Source organism: Schistocerca nitens, chromosome 3 (assembly GCF_023898315.1).
Source record: "Schistocerca nitens isolate TAMUIC-IGC-003100 chromosome 3, iqSchNite1.1, whole genome shotgun sequence".
In the NCBI taxonomy this organism is placed as follows: Eukaryota; Metazoa; Arthropoda; class Insecta; order Orthoptera; family Acrididae; genus Schistocerca; species Schistocerca nitens.
This window is the reverse complement of record NC_064616.1, coordinates 68,084,577-68,109,297: the sequence shown is the minus strand read 5'-3', so window position 1 is coordinate 68,109,297 and position 24,721 is coordinate 68,084,577. Positions and strand designations below refer to the sequence as shown.

The 24,721-nt window shown below is 41.6% G+C and overlaps 1 protein-coding gene across 1 annotated transcript in view; it reads right to left on the bottom strand.

Moving 5' to 3' along the window:
* Positions 1 to 24,721, bottom strand: part of LOC126248027 (structural maintenance of chromosomes protein 4-like) — a 245,003-nt gene that overhangs the window by 75,453 nt on the left and 144,829 nt on the right. Inside the window, exons 14-15 of the mRNA XM_049948624.1 lie at positions 16,099 to 16,225; positions 7,171 to 7,360 (exon numbers count right to left, since the gene is read on the bottom strand). Of these exons, the coding sequence (XP_049804581.1) occupies positions 7,171 to 7,360; positions 16,099 to 16,225 (317 nt within the window). The remainder of the gene's footprint in view (positions 1 to 7,170; positions 7,361 to 16,098; positions 16,226 to 24,721) is intronic.

Genomic DNA, 24,721 nt, shown 5'->3' with positions numbered 1-24,721 from the left:
TGTTATCTGTTGCAGAAAGAATTGTTGCAGTCACCTGCTCCACCATCACATCGATGTCAGCGAGTGTGGGAGGTTCAACGGTGACAGCAGAGGTGAAAGTTTCCCCACTGCATAGAGTTATTTCTTGCATCTGCCTTATTCTGACAGCCACAGCTTCAAGAGGGGTTTGAAGAGGCACAGTGTCACTACAGACTGTGTTTCAGACATAAACGCTAACTCCACTCGACACTCTATTATAGTTGCTACGGTTCCTGTAATATCACTTATAGCTGCAGAGGGCAGGGGTCCGCATTGCCAGGAACCAGGTTTCCTGAAGGGCAATGCAGATAGCAGGTGTCAAGCTTAACAGTTGCCATAGTGCAGCCAGGAGGTGGAAGAAACCACCTCAATTCCACTGGATGATTATGTGATCATTAGACTGGAAAGGCGTGAAACATTCTGTGAGGCAGTTTACGCCTCAGGGTCACCAGTTGCCACCGACATATTGCCTTCGCAGTCTATATCCACTGTGTCTGAGTGTCTTGCGAGATCTAGGTTCTTAGCAGACGGCAGAATCTCCACCGCATCCTCAGATGCAGAGCTTGTAGGTAGTGGTGGTGTGGGTGCCACCACTATTACCTTCGTCTTAAGGGTCTGCTTTTCGGATTTCTCTCACTGCTCCTTGGGTTTCCCTGGCTGGGAGGACTTCACTGACTAAACCTCTGGGATTGAGGATGAGCATGAAGCCCTACGACCAGCTGCTTTTGAGCTCTTCACAACCACTGGCAGGTGTCTCCTTTCCCACTAGCAGAAACGTGGAAGGGAGTGACCCAAGGGACCTCTTCCTAGCGAGAGAAGCCGAAGAAGACTTATGCTTCTCCGGCTTAGAAGTGGGGTAGACATCCCAGATGGTTTGGGGGAAGGGGTGGGGGGGTGGGGGGGTGGGGGGTGGGGCGGGGGGTGTTGCTGCTCCTGAAGTAAGTGGTGTGGGAGCAATAGGGAGGGAATGCCCCCCCCCCCCCACCATCAAGGGGGTAGGTGTAGTCTTCCAACTGAGAGGTTGCAAGGGATGGCTGAGCTGATGGGGTCAGAACTGTTGTAGCAGCGGTGCAAGACGACGTCTTATGTACAGGATGCAGGCATTCAAATTTTCTCTTAGCCTCATTGTAGGTCAGTTGGTCCAGGGTCTTTTACTCCATTATTTTCCTTTCATTCTGGAGAATCCTGCAGTCTGGAGAGAAAGGTGAATGGTATTCTCCACAGTTGACACAGATGGGAGGTGGGACACATTGTGTATTGGGGTGTAATGGGCATCCGCCATGTGATGCATGTGACACTGAGGGACGACATATGGCCAAACTTCCAGCACTTAAGGCACTGCATCAGGGCAGGGATATAGGGCTTTACATCACAGCTGTACACCATCACCTTGACCTTCTCGGGATCCCTCGGACCCCGGTGGACATGCTGGATGGAATGTACACCTCGCCACTCTAAATTGGCACGCAGCTCATCGTCGGACAGTAAAAGAAGGTCTCTGTGAAATATGATACCCTGGACCATATTTAAGCTCTTACAGGGCATGATGGTTACAGAAACATCTGCTTGTCGCAAGTGACTAACTCCCGTGACTGGGCAGAGGATGCTGTTTTGATCCAGACTGACCCCAGATCTCATTTTGGACAAGCCCTCCACCTCCTTGAACTTTTTATCTAAATGCTCAACAAAAAACTGAGGCTTCATTGTCATGAAAGAGGCCCCATCAGCTCTTGAACATACAAGGTAGCAGGGTGAATAAGATCTGCTGCTATCCTTAGCCTGACATTCCTCCCATGGTGTGGCCAGGGAAGGGAACGATTTGGGGTCATACTTCTGTGCATTGAATTGAGCTCATGATCGTTTAGAGATTGCTCATGTTTCACCACCAGCGAGAGATGATGGACTATGCTTCATCGTGTGTCATCCGCCCTGATGCCACCCACTCTGACCAGGGGCCCTCCACAAGGGTGCCACCGAACCGCAGCAGAGGCCACCTGGCAGGATGGCCATTGCCAGGAGTCTCAGTGCCCCAGGGGGATGGGCATCTACCCCTTGGCATATGTGGGGAGTTAATGGCTCAGGCATCAGCAGAGCGATCCCTGTGTGGTCAGGGGGCTACAACCAACAGGGTACATGGCGGCTCCACCAATACGGACTGGCTACCGTGCTGGATATCAGGTGCAAAGAAGTCTATGGTCATCGTCGACGCAGAAATCGACACTGCATGGTGCATGGTGGAAAATGCACCCAGGAAGGTGTCCTCACCCAAGAGAGAGAGAATGGGCAGGACTGCAATGCAACGACGAGAAAGTGGGCTAAAGATCTCAATGCACGATGGACACGATGCACCTTGAGGCGCCCTTCCCCAATTGGCTTGCTCTTTGGGAAAATTTTAAAGAAAGGAGGTCAAACCCTACAGAGGCCCATCACAATAAGGTCAAAACGTGTGAAACTCCTTTTAGTCGCCTCTTACGACAGGCAGGAATACTTCAGGCCTATTCTAACCCCTGGACCCACAGGGGTGTTGCACGTAGACTTGAATGACTGTCAGACAGTTAGACCACTGTTGCCAATTCCGTTTGATTAAATAACCAACAGAATTGCATGAATTACCTGGAATTACCCGCCACTCATTCCGAATTTCATCTACTACCGATCTGCTATAATACCAGATGCACTAATATTTACTTAGAATAACTGGAATTAAAGTACATAAAGTTTATCCAAAATGATTTTAGTTTGGGACGTGTGACACGCCAAATCTGATTCCCAGTTCCACAAATTGTGGATTCTCTAGGAATTGACTAGTATCGAAATCTAATGATTCTTACGTCTTGTGCATTGATTCTTTGTTATTAAATCTCTTATTTTAGAGTTCTCATTTTATCTTTACCGTAGTGCAGTCATATGAAAGTAGATAAAGAAAGGAGCAGAAGAGAAAATTATAGTCAGTCTGAAATTTCTTTGTTTTACTAAAAACAGTTTAACAATTAAGAATACATTTTTCATCTAGAAACACATGCCAGCTGTTTAATATATTCAGTAACAGTTTTGTTATCAATAATCACTCTACAATAATATTCAGATATTTGATAAGGATTATAAACTGTGTTACATTACAAAGCGATCATCTTCAGGTAATTTTTTTTTCGTACTGGGTTATCACTACCTAGCTGTTTAACGCAAGGTGTGGGGTGTGGGGTGTGGGCTGTGTGTGTGTGTGTGTGTGTGTGTGTGTGAGAGAGAGAGAGAGAGAGAGAGAGAGAGAGAATGAATGAAGAGTAGAACTGGTAAAAACAAAAAGGACATTATAAATTATAAGCAGTTGTCAGCAACACATACCCTTCCCTGGTTGATCTAGTTTGAATGCTAGTAAAACAACATGCTTCTCTCCTCATCTTTTGTTCCACGTAATAAAGGCAAGTGTGAACATTTACTAACTTTTAATAGTGGGAGCACCATCCTATTCCTTTACTTTAATTGCTAAATTATACACTCTAGCAGAAAAATACTTAAGAAGTACTTTTTTTGTAACTGTCCAGATTTTTGTAACTGGCGTGTTAAAACTACTCTGGGTAATTTCCCATTTATAAATATCCTGCTCAATGGTTATTTGCCAAGCCCACGTCACAACAGGAGAAGGATGGGCTTGCAGCAAGGAATGGGTAGTAGTGCTACAAGGGCTGGAACTCAGTGTTGGTCAAGCATATACTCACTAAACAGATGGGAGCCTGCTGGGAAGGGGGGCAGGGGGAGTTGTTGATATGAGAAGAAAATTATGCTCCATCAGTCCTTTTTCCCTCCTGTCACCAGTTCAGTAGGCTAATAGCACAGTCATTAAAAGCTCAAGCAATACCATAAAAAGAAAATTTAGTAAAAAAATGTATCAGGACTTGGATGTTCAATACAAGTGTGGTGTTTCCCATCACTTTCCAACAAATTCAGAAATGGAATTAATCTGCTTGTTCTTTCTGATTAGGTTTCATCTCAAACAAGACTGCCATGAACAATGGCTTTCCACATAACATAAAAGGCATAAAATGGGGCCCCCAAGACAACATCAAAACAACATTTTAAGAAACAAAGATAAGCAGATAAACACTAAGGATGAATCAATGGCCAGAAACTATATAGACTTAAGACAAGCCTACTATTTCTGTTATCCTAGTAGTTCTGTTGTTGTTGTGGCCTTCAGTCCCGAGACTAGTTTGATGCAGCTCTCCATGCTACTCTATCCTGTGCAAGCTTCTTCATCTCCCAGTACCTACTGCAACCAACATCCTTCTGAATCTGCTTAGGGTATTCATCTCTTGGTCTCCCCCTATGATTTTTACCCTCCACGCTGCCCTCCAATACTAAATTGGTGATCCCTTGATGCCTCAGAACATGTCCTACCAACCAATCCCTTCTTCTGGTCAAGTTGTGCCACAAACTTTTCTTCTCCCCAATCCTATTCAATACTTCCTCATTAGTTATGTGATCTACCCATCTAATCTTCAGCATTCTTCTGTAGCACCACATTTCGAAAGCTTCTATTCTCTTCTTGTCCAAACTATTAACCGTCCATGTTTCACTTCCATACATGGCTACACTCCATACAAATACTTCCAGAAATGACTTCCTGACACTTAAATCTATACTCGATGTTAACAAATTTCTCTTCTTCAGAAACGCTTTCCTTGCCATTGCCAGTCTACATTTTATATCCTCTCTACTTCGACCATCATCAGTGATTTTGCTCCCCAAATAGCAACACTCATTTACTACTTTAAGTGTCTCATTTCCTAATCTAATACCCTCAACATCACCAGACTTAATTCGACTACATTCCATTATCCTCGTTTTGATTTTGTTGACGTTCATCTTATATCCTCCCTTCAAGACACCATCCATTCCGTTCAACTGTCCTTCCAAGTCCTCTGCTGTCTGACAGAATTACAATGTCATCGGCGAACCTCAAAATTTTTATTTCTTCTCCATGGATTTAAATACCTACTCCGAATTTTTCTTTTGTTTCCTTCGCTGCTGCTCAATATACAGATTGAATAACATCGGGGAGAGGCTACAACCCTGTCTCACTCCCTTCCCAACCACTGCTTCCCTTTCGTGCCCCTCGACTCATAACTGCCATCTGGTTTCGGTACAAACTGTAAATAGCCTTTCGCTCCCTGTATTTTACCCCTGCCACCTTTAGAATTTGAAACAGAGTATTCCAGTCAACATTGTCAAAAGCTTTCTCTAAGTCTACAAATGCTAGAAACGTAGGTTTGCCTTTCCTTAATCTTTCTTCTAAGATAAGTCGTAAGGTCAGTATTGCCTCACGTGTTCCAGTATTTCTACGGAATCCAAACTGATCTTCCCCGAGGTCGGCTTCTACTAGTTTTTCCATTCGTCTGTAAAGAATTCGTGTTAGTATTTTGCAGCTGTGGCTTATTAAACTGATAGTTCGGTAATTTTCACATCTGTCAACACCTGCTTTCTTTGGGATTGGAATTATTATATTCTTCTTGAAGTTTGAGGGTATTTTGCCTGTTTCATACATCTTGCTCACCAGATGGTAGAGTTTTGTCAGGACTGGCTCTCCCAAGGCCGTCAGTAGTTCCAATAGAATGTTGTCTATTCCGGGGGGCCTTGTTTCGACTCAGGTCTTTCAGTGCTCTGTCAAACTCTTCACGCAGTATCTTATCTCCCATTTCATCTTCATCTACATCCTCTTCCATTTCCATAATATTGTCCTCAAGTACATCGCCCTTGTATAGACCCTCTATATACTCCTTCCACCTTTCTGCTTTCCCTTCTTAGCTTAGAACTGGGTTTCCATCTGAGCTCTTGATGTCCATACAAGTGTTTATCTTATCTCCAAAGGTCTCTTTAATTTTCCTGTAGGCAGTATCTATCTTACCCCTAGTGAGATAAGCCTCTACATCCTTACATTTGTCCTCTAGCCATCTCTGCTTAGCCATTTTGCACTTCCTGTCGATCTCATTTTTGAGACTTTTGTATTCCTTTTTGCCTGCTTCATTTACTGTATTTTTATATTTTCTCCTTTCATCAATTAAATTCAATATTTCTTCTGTTACCCAAGGATTTCTACTAGCCTTGGTCTTTTTACCTACTTGATCCTCTGCTGCCTTCACTACTTCATCCCTCAGAGCCACCCATTCTTCTTCTACTGTATTTCTTTCCCCCATTTCTGTCAATTGTTCTCTTATGCTCTCCCTGAGACACTGTACAACCTCTGGTTCTTTCAGTTTATCCAGGTCCCATCTCCTTAAATTCCCACCTTTTTGCAGTTTCTTCAGTTTTAATCTACAGGTCATAACCAATAGATTGTGGTCAGAGCCCACATCTGCCCCTGGAAATGTCTTACAATTTAAAACCTGGTTCCTAAATCTCTGTCTTACCATTATATAATCTATCTGATACGTTTTAGTATCTAGTAGTTCTATCACAGTGAAAAGAAGTGCTAACACACATACTCAAAGAATGAATGAAGCAAGAGCAGCCTTTGCAGACCCATGACCCATCTGGAAACTGAAGGAAAAAAGGAGAATGAAGGTCTGAATCTTGCAGAACAATTTTCAATCCACACTTTTCTATGGCTGAACAATGGAAGGACTGGAGGAGCCTCCAAACTTGAAACAATGTCTGTTCAATCAGTGCTGAGTTTATCCTGGAAACTTCATCACTGCAGACAAATCAGAATCTTAGTACTGGAGTACAAATATCATTGGCCTGAGTTGGAAAAACTCTTAGAAATCAAAATAAAGACAACACTGACTGTTCAGTGAAGTCTGATGGAACAAAGTAAGGAATACTGAATTTTGTGGATAACAATAAACAAGGAAAGCAATGTGAGTGGGTACAGACAGAAGTAAAAAAAATTCTTACCCAAGGGCAAGCCAGAGACAGGAAAAAAGTAGTTGTGTTTTCCACTGGCATGAAGTAAGAGGACGTTCATCTGTAGTTGCTCTTTACCTTGACTGTAATAAAATTATTACCAACAGCTGATCATCAGAACTACTAGAACTTTAATTGTAAAAGCTTGAAGGAATATTACTGGTACATTTGTTCCCAAATAAAAAGAGACTTTTCACAGTTTCATAAATTGATTTTGATGTTACCTAACAGATGATGTTTACTGCCACTTACCTTTCAGCAGTTTTAAGTAGTCCATTTGTTTTCCCTATATCCTGGCGCTTTTTCGTTAGTTTCTTTTTACTTTCATCAAGCTGTTTGCGGGCTGTGTCAACTTTTTTACCAACTTCGCCTTCTATTTGTAGATTAATAGATTCCACTTTCATATTTACTTTCTGTGCTTTTTCTAAGGCATCATCATAAGCTGCAAAAATATGCAACAATAGAAGATACACCACTTTTGTAAACTACTGAGACAGCCGAGCCTCTTAATAACCCAACCAAGACCAAGGAAGGCCATATAGTGAAAAAATTCGTGTAGTCACAAATTTTTGTGCTATGGAAAGAGGGAGTGCCATGAACAACATATTAAAAATCCTGACTGACAGGGTGGAACTGTAGTGGTGTGGTATATTTAAACAGTACTTTTTTACGTTTTTCTTGAATAACTCAAACTGTGACTTCTAGCAAACATTTTTCCCATACAAAATTAAACGAAATCAAATTTTTTGCAAAAAGTCTCTCTTCATTTTTTTCTCTAGGGCTAATAGTTTCCTTGTAGCAGGAGACAAAAATGGTGAAGTTATTAAAAAATTTTCAGTGGTATGAAATTAGCGTTTATCATTAAACGAAGTGGTTTAAGAACAAATGTTAAATTTGTGTACCACATCTAAGTGCAGCAGAATCATATTAAGAGAGAAATTTATGTTCTGTGGTGCGACAGGCTGGAATGGTTATGGGAGGGGAGGTGGGGCGTATCTTAAGCACAAGGGAAGTTACATCACCATTGTTGTCTAGCACACCCCTCCTTTGTAGGTCTGCAAACTGAAGAGTGAGCAGGTGAGATCTCACTCTTTCTACCCCACTAATTGCACCAACATGCCAAGAAGGGTTTATTTTTCGCAAAATGTGTTAACACTACATGGAATACAGGTAGGTATTGCTAGTAATACTAACATAAGAAATGCGTATGGACAGAATCTGCATAACCCTGCACACTGCTCTACATTGCTAGAGGGCAAATTGATTCTCAGCAATCCTATATGGAAGCTGTAACAGTCTTACCTGAAAGGCAATTTTAAAAGCACTGCTCAGTTTTCAGTTTGCAGACAGACAATACCTTTCTGGTATTTTGTCCAGTTCTCTTATGTGAGGAGAAAACAGCTTCACTGGCTTGTTTTTATACAGATGAGCCACTTTCAATTCATTCAGTTCTCTTATGTGAGGAGAAAACAGCTTCACTGGCTTGTTTTTATACAGATGAGCCACTTTCAATTCATTAATTAAACAACAGACTCTCCAGGTAGGAATATCAACAACGCAAGGAGACAGATTGCTAATTACCGTAACTGCAAACTACAGCAGCTCAGGAGGAGTTGGCGGTCGTATGCATGTGAGGTGTGCTTGCTTGTGTGAATGAATGGTGTGTGTGTGTGTGTGTGTGTGTGTGTGTGTGTGTGTGTGTGTGTATTTCTGACAAAGGCTGTGGCCAAAAGTTTGTGTGTTAAGTGTCTTAATTGTGCCTGTCTGCAACTTCACATGTCATTTTTACAATAAGCAGTAATCTATCTTTTCATATAACTCATTAATTAAGTGGTTATTTGCAGTTGTTACATGAGCTTTCACGTAAAATATGTAAAAATGGCTGAGAAGTTCTTCATTTGCTAAGTGTGATGTCAGCAACCTATGTAGTGTGTTGGTGAGAAAGGGACTAGATCAGTAAATGTGGCACTTTGCTGCTGTGCATTATCGACAGTGTTGTAAAGCCATGTAACCTATTGTCACTTGGTGGTGAAGTAATGAAAGAGCAGAAAATAAATATTTTGCAGGCTGTATAATATCCCAGCCATTAATAGTTGAGATATGGAAATCATCATTGACAAATGCTTTCTGGCAGCATGATACACTTGAGACAGGTTCTTCAGTGTGGTAGGCCGTTAACAGTTCCAGCAGTTGGGTGTTTTTACATAACTCGTCTGACAACTCCAAATACATACTCAATAAACTAATAATAAATTCACATACAAACAGGAGGTCAGTGAAGTTATTTTGTCTCCTCACATAAGGGAACTGGACAAAAAATGTAGCGAAGACGCAGTGTCCGTAAACTGAAAAGCAAGCAGCACTCATGGCGAGGGAATTTGATTTTGCCAGAAGAATGATACAGCTGCCATCCTGTCTAGAGCATAGAACAGTATGCAGAGATTCACACAGATTCTGACCATGTGCATTTCTTAATAACTCTTATCTGTATTCCACAAAATGTTATAGCACACTTTGTGAAAAATAACCCCCCCACCTGCAAGGAGCAAATCTGCTTACTCTTCGCCAATGATTCATGAGGCACAGTGCCTAACGGTCGAGACAACATTGTGATACAATGATGCACCCTGTAGCTGCTTCTTCTGATGTAGTGGGACTCTGCCTGGTCGGTCTTCCGTTTGCAGACCTATGAGGATGGAAATGCATGACCACAATCCAGTGTCTTCCATTGTCACACAATCATACACTCCACCCTCACATCCTCCCCCCTATTACACCCAGGAACACCATTTATCCCTTGGTAAAACTCTACTACATTTATATGGGATACATACATTTAACATTTTTTCTTAACCCACTTCACTTAATGATAAACATTAATTTTATATCAAGGAAACTATTTTTAATACCTGCCGGGATGACCATGGGTGTTGGAAGATTAACGACAAGGGTTGGTAAGCCAGCTGGCCTGGATGTGGCTTTTAGGCTATTTCCCCACTGACTAGGTGAATACTGGGCGGGTACTCAAGTCCTGCCTCAGTTACATGATTCTCAAACATTTAGGAAACTTCTACATGAGTAAATCTACACAGGCAGTTGGGGTACATATAGGGGGTGAGGGTTGTGCCATGTGGTGACAGGAAGAGCATTCGCCCACCCCATAAATTAGTTGTGCTGATCCTGCATAAGTGCGGGACAAAGGCACTAAAAAAAGAAAGGAGAAACACTATTTTTAATAATCAGAGATTTTTCTGGCCCATGCAATATGGTCACTATTAGCCTTAGAGAAAAAATGAATAGAACCTTCTTTGAAGGAAATGTAACGCAGTTTTATTTTATACTAGGAGACGTTCTTCAGAACCAGTGTTTTTTGAGTTTCTTGAATAACATAAAAAGTTACCTTTAAGACCCCTCCCTCCCACTTGCACCCCATCAGTGGGTATTTTTAGTATGTTGTTCATAGCACTGGCCCATCCAACCACTGTACGCAAAATTTTTGACTACACAAATTTTTCCCCAATTTTCCTTCATTGACTAAACTATAATAATTTAATTTCTAGATTCAAATGGAGTACAAAAATAAAAAAAATATATTTTTATTTAGTTTCTGCGCACTATATGAAGCAAAACATTAAAAATTATTGGTATATTTGTAAATGATGTTTTCTACAGCACTCTTAGCAAAAAGACAGGAACATTACTTCAGCTGGATCATCATCCCAAAGAATAAAAGATCTTCATAACTAAATACAATTTCTTTATGGAAATGCTAAGCAAATTAAATACAAAATGTTGAAGCTGAAATGATAATCATACTAATACGAACTTGTATAACCAATCAAATGGGGTAATCATTATGAGGGGATACTAAAAACAGTGTTTATAATTGAACACAAAACGCCTTACTGAAATATTTTAGATTGTTACACAGAAATAGCATTTTGATGAGCATGCAATACATTGATGCCTAGATACTTTCAACAACCCAAAATACTACAAAAAACTGGAAGCTGGAGACTTTAAGCAAATTTACAGTGCTATGATAAAACTGAAATATGTAATGATAAAATTCTTTAGGATTAAATGAGACCACTCATTGGAAAGCAGAAGTATTAAGCTGTTGACAGGAACACCCCTCCGAAAGAGATATTCCATTACCCACGCAACCTATACAACAGCCTAGTCCATCTGTATACCACTGCAGCTGCCAACCTGTAGGATCATACGCATGTGAAACCCCCAGATGCAAGTCCTGCTGAATCTACCTAGCCAGCACCTTTCTGCCCCATCAGAGGAAGGGCCACCTGTGGAAGTAGCTGTGTCACACACAAACTCTGCTGCAATAACTGCACAGCTTTTCATGTCAGTATGGCACCCAAAAAGATGTCCACTGTAATAAATGGCCACTGCCAAACTGTGGCCAAAAGCAAAGTTGAACAACCAGTGGCATAACTTACTTGAATTCAATGGCTGCTTCACACACTTTGCCATCTGTATCCGTCCCTCCACCACCATCTATTCTGAATTATGCAGATGAGAATTATTCTTGCACCACATCCTTCACTACTTCCTGGCTTCAATCTTGATTAACTTCCTGTCCCCACACCATCTACTTCGACATCTACATCTACATCGATACTCTGCAAATCACATTTAAGTGCCTGGCAGGGGGTTCATCGAACCACCTTCACTATTCTATTATTCCAATCTCTTATACCACGCGGAAAGGATGAACACCTATATCTTTCCATAAAAGCTCTGATTTCCCTTATTTTAGCGTGGTGATCGTTTCGCCCTATGTAGGTCAGTGTCAACAAAATATTTTCGCATTCGGAGGAGAAAGTTGGTGATTGGAATTTAGTGAGAAGATTGCGTCGCAACGAAAAATGCCTTTCTTTCAATGATTTCCAGCCCAAATCCTGTATCTTTTCTCTCCCCCATATTTCGCGATAATACAATACGTGCTGCCTTTCTTTGAACTTTTTCGATTTACTCTGTCAGTTCTACCTGGTAAGGATCCCACACCGCGCAGCAGTATTCTAAAAAAGGATGGACAAGTGTATGGTAGGCAGTCTCCTTACTAGGTCTTTTACATTTTCTAAGTGTCCTGCCAATAAAACGCAGCCTTTGGTTAGCCTTTCCCACAACATTTTCTATGTATTCTTTCCAATTTAAGTTGTTCGTAATTGTAATACCTAGGTATTTAGTTGAATTTACGGCTTCAGATTAGACTGATTTATCATGTAACCAAAGTTTAACGAGTTCCTTTTAGCACTCATGTGGATGACCTCACACTTTCCGTCATTCAGGGTCAACTGCCACTTTTCACATCATTCAGATATTTTTTCTGAATCTTTTTGCAGTTTGTTTTGATCTTCTGATTACTTTATTAGTCGATAAATGACAGCGTCATCTGCAAACAACCGAAGATGGCTGCTCAGATTGTCTCCCAAAACTTTTATATAAATAAGGAACAGCAGAGGGCCTACAACACTAAACTTTTATATAAATAAGGAACAGCAGAGGGCCTACAACACTACCTTGGGGAATGCCTGAAATCACTTCTACATCTACATCTACATTTATACTCCGCAAGCCACCCAACGGTGTGTGGCGGAGGGCACTTTACGTGCCACTGTCATTACCTCCCTTTCCTGTTCCAGTCGCGTATGGATCACGGGAAGAACGACTGTCTGAAAGCCTCCGTGCGCGCTCTAATCTCTCTAATTTACATTCGTGATCTCCTCTGGAGGTGTAAGTAGGGGGAAGCAATATATTCGATACCTCATCCAGAAACGCACCCTCTCGAAACCTGGCGAGCAAGCTACACCGCGATGCAGAGTGCCTCTCTTGCAGAGTCTGCCACTTGAGTTTATTAAACATCTCCGTAACGCTATCACGGTTACCAAATAACCCTGTGACGAAACGCGCCGCTCTTCTTTGGATCTTCTCTATCTCCTCCATCAACCCGATCTGGTACGGATCCCACACTGATGAGCAATACTCAAGTATAGGTCGAACGAGTGTTTTGTAAGCCACCTCCTTTGTTGATGGACTACATTTTCTAAGGACTCTCCCAATGAATCTCAACCTGGTACCCGCCTTACCAACAATTAATTTTATATGATCATTCCACTTCAAATCGTTCCGCACGCATACTCCCAGATATTTTACAGAAGTAACTGCTACCAGTGTTTGTTCCGTTATCATATAATAATACAATAAAGGATCCTTCTTTCTATGTATTCGCAATACATTACATATGTCTATGTTAAGGGACAGTTGCCACTCCCTGCACCAAGTGCCTATCCGCTGCAGATCTTCCTGCATTTTGCTACAGTTTTCTAATGCTGCAACTTTTCTGTATACTACAGCATCATCCGCGAAAAGCCGCATGGAACTTCTGACACTATCTACTAGGTCATTTATATATATTGTGAAAAGCAATATGTTTTACTCGGTCACATAACTGAGACGATATTCCGTAAGCACGCAATTTCACTACGAGTCTCTTGTGTGGTACAGTGTCAAAAACCTTCCGGAAATCCAGGAATACGGAATCGATCTGAAATCCCTTGTCAATAGCACTCAGCACTTCACGTGAATAAAGAGCTAGTTGTGTTTCACAGCAGCGATGTTTTCTAAACCGATGTTGACTGTGTGTCAATAGACCGTTTCCTTTGAGGTAATTCATAATGTTCGAACACAATGTGTGTTCTAAAATCCTGCTGCATATCGACGTTAACAATATGGGCCTGTAATTTAGTGGATTACTCCTACTACCTTTCTTGAATATTGGTGTGACCTGTGCAACTTGTCTTTGGCTATGGATTTTTCATCGAGTGAACAGTTGTATATGATTGTTACGTATGGAGCACAGTCTGGACCAGAAGACTTGCTTTTATTAAGTGATTTAAGTTGCTTCACTACTCCAAGGATATTTACTTCTACGTTACTCATGTTGGCAGCTGTTTTCGATTCGAATTCTGGAATATTTACTTCGTCTTCTTTTGTGAAGGCATTTCGGAAGGCTGTGTTTAGTAGCTCTGCTTTGGCAGCACTGTCCTCGATAGTATCTCCATTGTTATTGCGCAGAGAAGGCACTGATTGTTTCTTGCCGCTAACGTACTTCACGCACGACCGGAATCTCTTTGGATTTTCTGCCAGGTTTAGAGACAAAGTTTCGTTGTGGAAACTGTTACAGGCCTCTTGCATTGAACTGCGCGCAAAGTTTCGGGCTTCTGTAAAGGATCGCCAATCTTGAGGATTTTGCTTCTGTTTTAATTTGGCACGTTTGTTTCGTTGTTTTTCGTTGTTTCTGCAACAGTGTTCTAAACAGTTTGGTGTACCAAGGAGGATCAGCTCCGTCGTTTTTTAGTTTATTTGGTATAAACCTCTCAATTGCTGCCGATACTATTTCTTTGAATTGAAGCCACATCTGGTCTACACTTAATAATATGGAATGAGTTGAGATTATCTCTTAGGAAGGTGTCAAGTGAATTTTTATCTGCTTTTTTGAATAGGTGTATTTTTCGCTTATCTTTCGAGGATTTGGGGATTACAATATTCAATCTCACTATGACAAACCTGTGTTCACTAATCCCTGAATCGGTTTTGATGCTCGTTATTAACTCAGGATTATTTGTTGCCAAGAGGTCAAGTGTGTTTTCACATCCGTTTGCTATTCGCGTGGTCTCATGAACTAACTGCTGGAAATAATTTTCAGAGAATGCGTTTAGCACAGTTTCGGATGATATTTTGTGTGTACCTCTGGAATTAAACATGTATTTTCGCCAACATATCGAGGGTAAATTAAAGTAACCATCAACTATTATCGTACGAGTCGGGTACGTGTTTGAAATCAAACTCAAGTTTTCTTTGAACCTTTCAGCAACTGTATCATCTGAAATGGGAGGTAGGTAAAAGGATCAAATTATTATTTTATTCCGGTTGCCAACAATAACCTCTGCCCAGACTAACTCACAGGAAGTATCTACTTCAATTTCACGACAAGTTAAACGACTTCTAACAGCAACAAACACGCCACCGCCAACCGTGTTTAGCCTATCTTTTCGGAACACCGTTAGGTTCTTTGCCACCCGACAGTTTCCTCACTTACTGTACCAGCAGCCCTCCCAGTCCGTATCTCCTTACCACCTTAAACACGCGCCGCTTCCCCCAGCTCTGACATCTGCCCACATGCCTACACCGTGCACCTGTCACTCCTCCCTCTCTTATTTCTACCCAACAAACCAATTGCCTCCTACCAAGCTGGTAGCTACCCACACCCAAGCCCTCTTCCTGACTCCCACCTCCCCCTAATTCACCTGCCAAACAGTAATCCTGGCACTGTGCGTCCAGCTAGCACTATGCAGGGGCAAGCGCACATGCAAATTTTCTTTCCTTTTTGTGTGTCGCTGTCAATGACTCAAAGCTGCTGCTTTTCGATGATTAGGCCCCTTTCTCCTAAGGTATTTATATATTACAAAAACTTTCCTACTTTAATGATAAAATTCATCCTTCAATTTGAAAAAATGTTACTGGATACACACACTCTAAGGAAGGAAGGAAAAATGGATCAACCTAGTGCCAAGCTGTTTGCTATTTTAAATCTAAATAGATTAGTGCAGTAAAATTTATGACATGCTTAGTAACACAACTAGATTATGCCGATCTTGAGTATATACAATTTTTTGTAATGTTTCTAAGGATTATACACAGGTTATTGTGTTATACCAAACTAATTCAACAAAAAACTTATTAAAACACTTGGATCCTCAAATCCAATATGCACAACACAAAATACAAATTATGTGAAAAGCATCTCCACATCTGGTCTCCTGTGTTCACGAAACTGGCAGAAATGGTATGCCTCAATTTTTTTGGCCCCAGCTGAATAACTTACTACATATGAGCATAACAACTTAAATTACATAGTCGGTCCCAGTTAGGATCCACCACAAACACCTTTTCAATGAACAAGTTCAAAAGCATCCGTAACCGATACTACACGTAACGCAAAAAAATTAAATTTTCTGTAAAATGATCAAATTATTTGACAGTACAAAGGTTATCCAATTACACAATTTCTTTCACTCAGTATACTGAATATTTAGTGAGTGTGTGTAGTGTGATTTGCTCGTAACTGTAAACCTAAAAAGGTAACAGTTTGTTAGATACCTTCTTTTGTTTCCTGTAGTCTTGCAGTCAGAGCTTTGACTTTTGATAGTTCAGGTAGAACTTGCTTCACTTTTTGTTCTTGTTTCTTTACCTGAGTCTCAAGGGTAGGCATTTCATCCACCAATGTCTGGAGAAAAAAAATTCTTGTGTACACAAATGATGACACTATTACACAATATGTTCTTACTGAATTTAAGCACATGATTAAATTTTTAATATGCAAACATCCCATTTGTAAGGTTATGATAATAGCGATAATTTTTTTCTTCAATTCTAGGTATTAGCAGGATTTTATATCTAAATTCAACATGGTACTTATGGCTGCAACATTATGGTATGTACTGCAGGTACAGATGGAAGATAACCAAAATAAATTAACTACAACTTGCAAACTAATATTACATACATTTATGGCTTACAATGTTGCCTAAGGACAGTGCCAATTTTTTTACTGAATATCACTTCCTCAATAGATTAAAATATGGAAATGCCTGGTTGCATGACCAACCACCAGATGATATTCCCCCTTGTTCCATGTAGCCTGCAGTAAGCTTGGTGTAACTGATGCCATAGCCAACCTTAAGTCATCTTTCAGGTGCTGATCACTTTTGGTCTTTTTCCACATAATACCATGAAAAAAAATTTTAATGCAGTAATTTGCTGACGAGACTGAAATGTGACAGAGCTTCATCTACCTGGAAGATAGTTTTATGTGGTAGTTGTGGGGAAGACATACTGTTCCAAGCCTACCCAAGCACAAAATTCCCGTTACTGTCAGTTTTAAGAAGAAGAAGAAGAAGAAGAAGAAGAAGAAGAAGAAGAAGAAGAAGAAGAATCGACATGTGAGACGTGGATTTTCACTGCCCACATTCTATCCCACTAATATGAGACAGAGCTTCATCAGAGAAACAACAGTTTGAGGTAACCATATGACATATCAATCCTTTGCAGCATTTCTAATGTGATGTTCAATACATACAACTTTGTCATTAGGTTTTACTGCACAAAACATTTGAACCTTCTATGCTCTTAGACTGAGCTTTTAGTACAACTGATCTGTCACCCTTGAACATGCACTAACTGCAAGCCAGCATGAACAGGTTTATACAGGCTCCGCTGAAATGCTTCTCTAACGTGACTGAAATTTTCTTCGGAGATCTGTGGCTTTTCAGAAGATTTTACATGTAACAGACTACCTGTTGTTCAATGTTTATTGCTCCAGAATCTTTAACACTTCTTCCTCCCATGCAGCTGACGTTCCTATCGGGTTCTAAAACATCGAAATGATGTAACCGATTGCAAATGTGCTAGTCGCAGAACACACTGAACTTGCTCTTGTAGTGTTGCCATTTTAACTATGGGTTTAAAAAATGGAAATTATATAACCTTGTCAACCACCAGAATACAAAGATCCCAGAAATTCTCTTTTTAGAGATGTAACTTGACCACATACAGAAATTAGTTTGAGAGAGAGAGAGAGAGAGAGAGAGAGAGAGAGAGAAAGAGAGAAAGAGAGACAGAGAGAGAGAGAGAGAGAGAGAGAGAGAGAGAGAGAGAGAGAGAGAGTTAACTTTTATTTTGGATACCTTTCAACCACACACTTTTACCTCAGTTACCTGAAAGAACTCTAGAATCCACATATTTAACTCTAAGTGCTAAATTACAAATAAAAACAGAATGAACAGAATATAGATATTTAAGAATGGTGATTGCAATCAAAGCTACAGAACCTCAAGCAAAACAATGGTTTTAGATATTTTTTGTTTCAAACTACTTCCTCAAAAGCTAAAAGCGATCCATACAGTTTTATGCACTGTTCAGCAATCAGAACATACTGAGATGCCCGCGACACTGAAAATTACACACACTTTAACTGTTTTACCATTCTCTCACAACAGATTCATTAGTTTCATAGTTTGTGTCAGTGGTGTTATTTGTGGGTCAACTGAGATGTGTATGAACACAGTAGATTTGATAGGTATCATTTCAGTGGACACTGATGTAAGTTATAAACAACCAACACCTTAATGGGAGCAATTTGATTTTTGGTACCAACTCTTAACACTGGGTTTCCAGTTCAGGCTGCCAATTGTGTAAGACCAAAATATTTGATGATTTACTTTATATGCTGCTTTAAGGACGGAAGACTAAGCACAGAGTGAACAACATGAAACTTAATACTCCAGTGTTACAATTACTCACCAATAAATTTAAGTCAGCCGAACAATGCACCTTAAATAGAAAATCAATGTAGTGAAATTTCAGCCTGTGGACAAGGATAAAGAACAAGAAAACTGACGAATAATTAGTGTGTCCGCTCTCATGTTTCAATGACAAAAACTGTTTCACTTAGTACTGCAAAATGTCTTGTCTCCAGTGAGCACAAATTTATGGTTGGTACACTAAAATGTCAGATGGACCTTACAATCACAATAAAACAAGAGCTCTGTCTTTTCCGGCAATTTAACAACAAACTAATTTTCCCCTGATAATTATGCAAAAAATACAACCATACTGTCACGTAGAGGAAGGTGTAAGTAGATGAATGATGAACACAAATTTCACTCAACGAAGGTTAATTCAGCACTTGCACATACAAGAGCGCAGAGCGAACTGCCTCCGGCCAGAACACATACCGTATACATACAGCTACAGAACATTCCAGAACAATGATTCTTGCCATTTGTGGATATTTCTAGAATGTACTCGAACAGAATATAGAAATTAAAATTGTACAGTTCAGGTGAGTTTTGAACTCACCCGCTTCGATGCAATAGTTTAGTATCATATCCACTACACCACAGTGCTATTCAGCTGCTTCTGTGACATTGCTCCCTCCTTAAGAGAACAGTGTCTTCTTGTTACGTCGTCCTAGTCCGGGAACGAGTCATTGGTCCTGCATACTCCGACTCCCGATGACTGATGTTCGCCCTGACGGTGATCATCTTAGAACGTCCCTTGGCGCTACGTTCTTCGTTGCCTTTCCGCTTGTTGCCTGTCGCTGGAGCTTCGAATTTACCCTGGGTTGCAGGATCCTTGTAGGGCTTCTTTTGAAGGATGTGGACTGTATCTCTGATCCTTTGTTGTCTTGTGTCGGAGTCGAAATCTTCAACTTCATAACTAACATCAGACAACTGTCTTACAACCTTGTAAGGTCCAAAGCAGCGCCTGAGGAGCTACTCAGAAAGACCAACCTTCCGAACAGGAGTGAAGATCCAGATACAGTCACCAAGCTAGTAGACAACAGGGCGGTGGCTCACACCATACCTTCGGCAATCGTTTTCTTGAGCCTGCAGCTTGCGAAGTCGAGCTAACTGCTGAGCTTCCTCAGCTCAGGTTAACACCTGGCCAATGCATTCGTCGTCCATGTCATCAGGATGTAACGGAAACACACGTCGCTTCATACCCATGCACCAGAAAAAATGGAAAAAATCCTGTGGTGTCTTGTTTGGCGGTGTTTCAGGCAAACGTCACGAAAGGTAGCACCTCATCCCAGTTGCTCTGCTCAACAATGACGAACATTGATAAGTTGTTGACCACGGTCTTATTAAGGCATTCAGTAAGCCCGTTAGTTTGCGGATGGTAGGCAGTCGTCATGCGATGAGTAATGTTGCACCGACGATTTATCTCTGTCACAAGATTCGACTGAAAAACTTTTCCTTGATCTGTAATTAGAGACTATGGGGCACTGTGTTTTAATACAATGTCTTCCACGATGAATTTTACTATCTCGAATGCTTCGGCTGTTTGCACGGCTTTTGTAAAGGCATAGCGTGTCAGATAATCAGTGCAAACAATACTCCATCTATTGCCACTAGCAGACTCCAGGAAATCGTCCAAGGAGGTCAATCCCAACACAATGGAAAGGCGTTTCGGCTGGTGGAATTGGTATGAGTCAGCCAGGTGGTTTCTGAAGAACTGTCTTTCTTCTCTGGCACTCTCGACAGTGCGACAAAGTGACGGACACTCCTAAATAAACCTGGGCAGAAAAGTCTCTTGCAGATTCTATCATATGTCTTAATAAATACTAAATGTCTGGCCTCAGGTGTGTCACGGAATTTCTGTAGAACATCTAAGTGCATGTGTTTATGAATCACCGGTAGCCACCTCTTTCCAAACGCATCATAGTTTTTCTTGCAAAGCAATCCATTGTCCTTTCACATCCACTGACCAACTTAAGGCAAGCATAATTTGAGATATCTTTGGTCCTCCTCCTGCTCAGTGGAGAGATCCTAGAGTGCAGCTAGACGGTCACTATCTTCATCAAAGTCTTTATGGTCTTGCACAGGGTTTCTCAACAGACAGTCGGCATCTTGGTGTTTTCTTCCACTTTTGTACACTATGGTAATGTCGTACTCTTGAAGACTTAGTGCCCACCTGGTGAGTCGTCCTGTTGGATCCTTAAGACCTGTCAACCAATAAAGTGAATGATGGTCTGTCACAGCTGTGAATGGCCTTCCATACAGATACTGTAGAAATTTCCACATAGCCCAAATCACAGCAAGACATTCTCTTTCTGTAGTTGAGTAGTCTCTCTCAGCTTCTGTAAGCAAGCACAGGCTATAACCACCTCTTTCCCATCTGAAATTTGCACCAGAACAACACCGATCCCATACCCACTGGCATCTGTGTGTAGTTCTGTAGGTGCTCTCTCATCATACAGACCAAGTACAGGGTCAGTCATCAGAGCTTTTCACAGCACATCAAAAGCATCTTGTTGAGAACCACCCCAGATAAATTTTGCATTGGCTTTTAACAACTGTTGGAGTGGCCTGGCTTTGATACAAAAGTCTTTCATAAAACGACGGTAATAAGAACGTAATCCAAGGAAGCTTCTCACATCTCTAATACTTTTAGGAATAGCTCTCACCTTTTCTGGGTCTGGCCGCACACCTTCGTTTGACACAAGGTGCTCAAGTATTTTGATTTCTTTTGCTCCACAGAAACACTTTCTTGGATTAAGTTTCAGTCTGGCTTGCTGGAGACACTTAAGAACGGCCCTCAGTCTTTTTGTGTGTTCATCAAATGTCTCTGAGAACACTATAATGTCATCTAAATAACAAAGACACATTGTCCATTTCAGGTGCCTTAGAAGATTATCCATCACTCATTCAAAAGTTGCTGGTGCATTACACAAACCAAACAGCATTACCTTAAACTCTTACAGGCCCTCAGGGGCGATCGACGCAGCTTTCTCACGATCAGCCTCATCTACTTTGATTTGCCAGAAACCTGAGTACAGGCCCATGGTTGAGAAAAACTTAGCCCCTTCAGACAATCTAGTGTATCATCAATTTGTGGAAGAGGGTAAACATCCTTTTTAGTTATCTTATTAAGCTTCCTGTAATCAACACGAAAGCGCCAATTGATATCCTCCTTCCTGACGAGAACCACTGGTGATGACCATGGGCTCTGCAAAGGCTGAATGATGACGTTCTTCATCATTTCTCTACCTTGTCGCGAATTATTCGACGTTCTGTTGCTGACACACGGTATGCTCTCTGGCTTATTGGTTGATGGTCTCCAGTGCTAATCTGGTGCTTCACCATCGATTTGTCTAATTTGCTCTTCACCTGTGGATTGAATCATTCAGAGAACTCTTGAAGAATGGGAAGTAGCTTCTTCTGTTGTTCCTTAGTGAGATTTGGTGATAGTCGAGCTAGAAGATCTTGTCTCGTAGTGGTAGCGCCGATTTCGCCCACAGACTCTGCATGGCAGGTTTCTATGACGCTCAGCTGTTCTGCAATTAACGGCTCAGCGTTTGCTATGCACATACGTCTTGGAAGGATCTGCAGTTCTCAGAGACAGTTAACTGTCCACAATTCACCAAATCCGTTCTTGAACAAGACGACAGAGGCTGGGATGACCAAGTTGTTCTCCAGTGGTATGCTTCTCCTACATTCCACTACAAGGTCCATGGGTTGAGGCATGATGCGACACCTTTCTAGTGCTGACTGCAGGAATGATCACTTCATCCAGCACACAGTCTACACACACTGGGATGCGCATCTTCCTGTCCACAGTATCTCATCTCATTTAACATAATCTTCGAGCTACAGCAACCTATAATTGCCTGAGAAGCTTTCAAGAAGTCCCATCCAAGAATGACGTCATGACTACACTCTTGTAAGACGATTAATTCCAAGGGCTGTGTATGGCCACTTATACCCAGACAAATGGTACATCTTCCTGTACGTTTTACATATTTCCCATTAGCCCCAGAGATGTTTCGCTGTCGACGAATACGGCTTTCTGCAACTGGCGACAGCACTTCTCCGAAATGACTGAATATGATGTTCCAGAGCCCACAAGAGCTTGGGCTGGTCGGCCATCCATGAGGATATCGACATAGTTGCCTATCATTTTTGTAGTGATCGACGGCAGAGGATTTTTCTCTTTGGTGGCCTCACCTCCAAGGTAGGCCGCACTCTTTAGTTTTCCAGGTTGCAGCGGCTAGATGATCGGCTGGAGCTTCTTAACAGCAATGGAGACCTAGATCGGCGTGTTTGGGAGCATCCTCTCCAATGGCTAGCTTGTGGTGATTGTGACCTACGTCATCCTGCACCCACATCATCTTGTTCATCTTCGTCATCCCAGAGTTGGCATCGGCTTAAGATCGGTCTGCGTCATGAAATATGCGCCGCCTTTATCGACAATAGCGCACCACGTGTCTCAGTCGTCTGCAATGGAAATGTACTGGTTGGTTATCCTGGGTCCCCCAGACATTAGCCTTCCTTGGTGCCCAAACAGTTGCCTCATGCGGCATTGCAGGAACTTAACTTCGCCGGGGTCTCGACTTTTTCACTGTTTTAAAAGGAAATGAAGGACAAGAGATTGGGTTCAATGTCTGTTCCACCTCCTCCCTTATGACCTCTTGAGGCGTCTCGGTTTTTTGCTCGCCGTGCAGTCCAAATGCCTTCTTAACTTCCTCTCTCACTATCTGACGAAGAACACTTGTGAAATCAGTTGCTTCCTCCATCACAGACATCGATACAACGTTTGGAATCCGTTCAAACTTCTTGCGTGTAATTCTTTTGTGATGCATTGTCTCTATATAATGGCACCATTTTATGGAGTCTGCTGTCGAAACCTCCTTCAGGAGTAGGGCTTGATACATGCCCTCAACAACACCCTTCATGAGATGTGCAAGCTTACTTTCCTCCTCCATTCTAGGATTCACTATTTTACACAGCTCTAAGACATCTTGAATGTACGATGCTGTTGTTTCTTCTGGACGCTGTGCCCTGCACTTTAATTTCAGCCTTGCACTTCTGTCATCGTGTGTCGCCAAAATACTCGCGCATTTCCGCCTGGAATACTTGCCAGCTTGTGAACTTCTCCTTGTTGTTCATATACCATTGCTTTGCAGTGCCCTCCAAGTAGAAAAATATGTTAGCCAAACACATGGCGTCATCCTATTTGTTAAATTTGGCTATACACTCATACCTGCAGCCACTTGTTTGGATCTTGGCCATCATTACCAGAGAACCCGGAAGGATGTCTCATGTGGTGGCACACATTTGCAGTCATCGTGACATCCTCCTCTTCTGTCTCCGACAGATTGCGATCTGTTGAATATGGATCGAACTCTGGTTTCTCGCCACATAAACTGTGGCTTTGTTGTGGCCTGATGTCGTTCATCTCACAAGTTCCAATACCGAGCATCTCCACCAGAATAATGACACACAGAGGAAGGTGTAAGTAGATGAATGACGAACACTAACTTCACTTAACGAAGGTTTATTCAGCACTTGCACATACAAGGGAGCAGAGCGAACTGCCTCTGGCTGGAACACATACTGTATATACAGGGTGGTCCATTGATTTTGACCGGGCCATATATCTCACGAAATAAGCGTCAAATGAAGGAACTACAAAGAATGAAACTTGTCTAGCTTGAGAGGGGAAAACAGATGGTGTTATGGTTGGCCCGCTAGATGGCACTGCCATAGGTGAAACGGATATCAACTGCATTTTTTAAAACAGGAACCCCCATTTTTAATTACATATTCTTGTAGTACGTAAAGAAATATAAATGTTTTAGTTGGACCACACTTTTTCTTTGTGACAGATGGCGCTGTAATAGTCACAAATGTGTAAGTCTGTGGTATCCTGTAACATTCCGCCAGTGCAGACTGTATTTGCTTTGTGATACATTGCATGGGTTAAAATGGGCTGTTTACCAATTGCGGAAAAGGCCGATATGGTGTTGATGTATGATTATTGTGATCAAAATGCCCAATGGGCGTGTGCTATGTATGCTGCTCGGTATCCTGGACGACACCATCCAAGTGTCGGGACCGTTCGCTGGGTAGTTACGATATTGAAGGAAACAGGAAGTGTTCAGCCACATGTGAAACTTCAACCACGACCTGCAAAAAAATGATGATGCCCAAGTAGGTGTTTTAGCTACTGCCGCGGCTAATCCGCACATCAGTAACAGACAAATTGCACGAGAATCGGGAATCTCAAAAACATCTGTGTTGAGAATGCTACATCAACATCGATTGCACCCGTACCATATTTCTATGCACCAGGAATTGCGTGGCGACGACTTTAAACGTCGTCTACAGTTCTACCACTGGGCACAAGAGAAATTACGGGACAATGACAGATTTTTTTG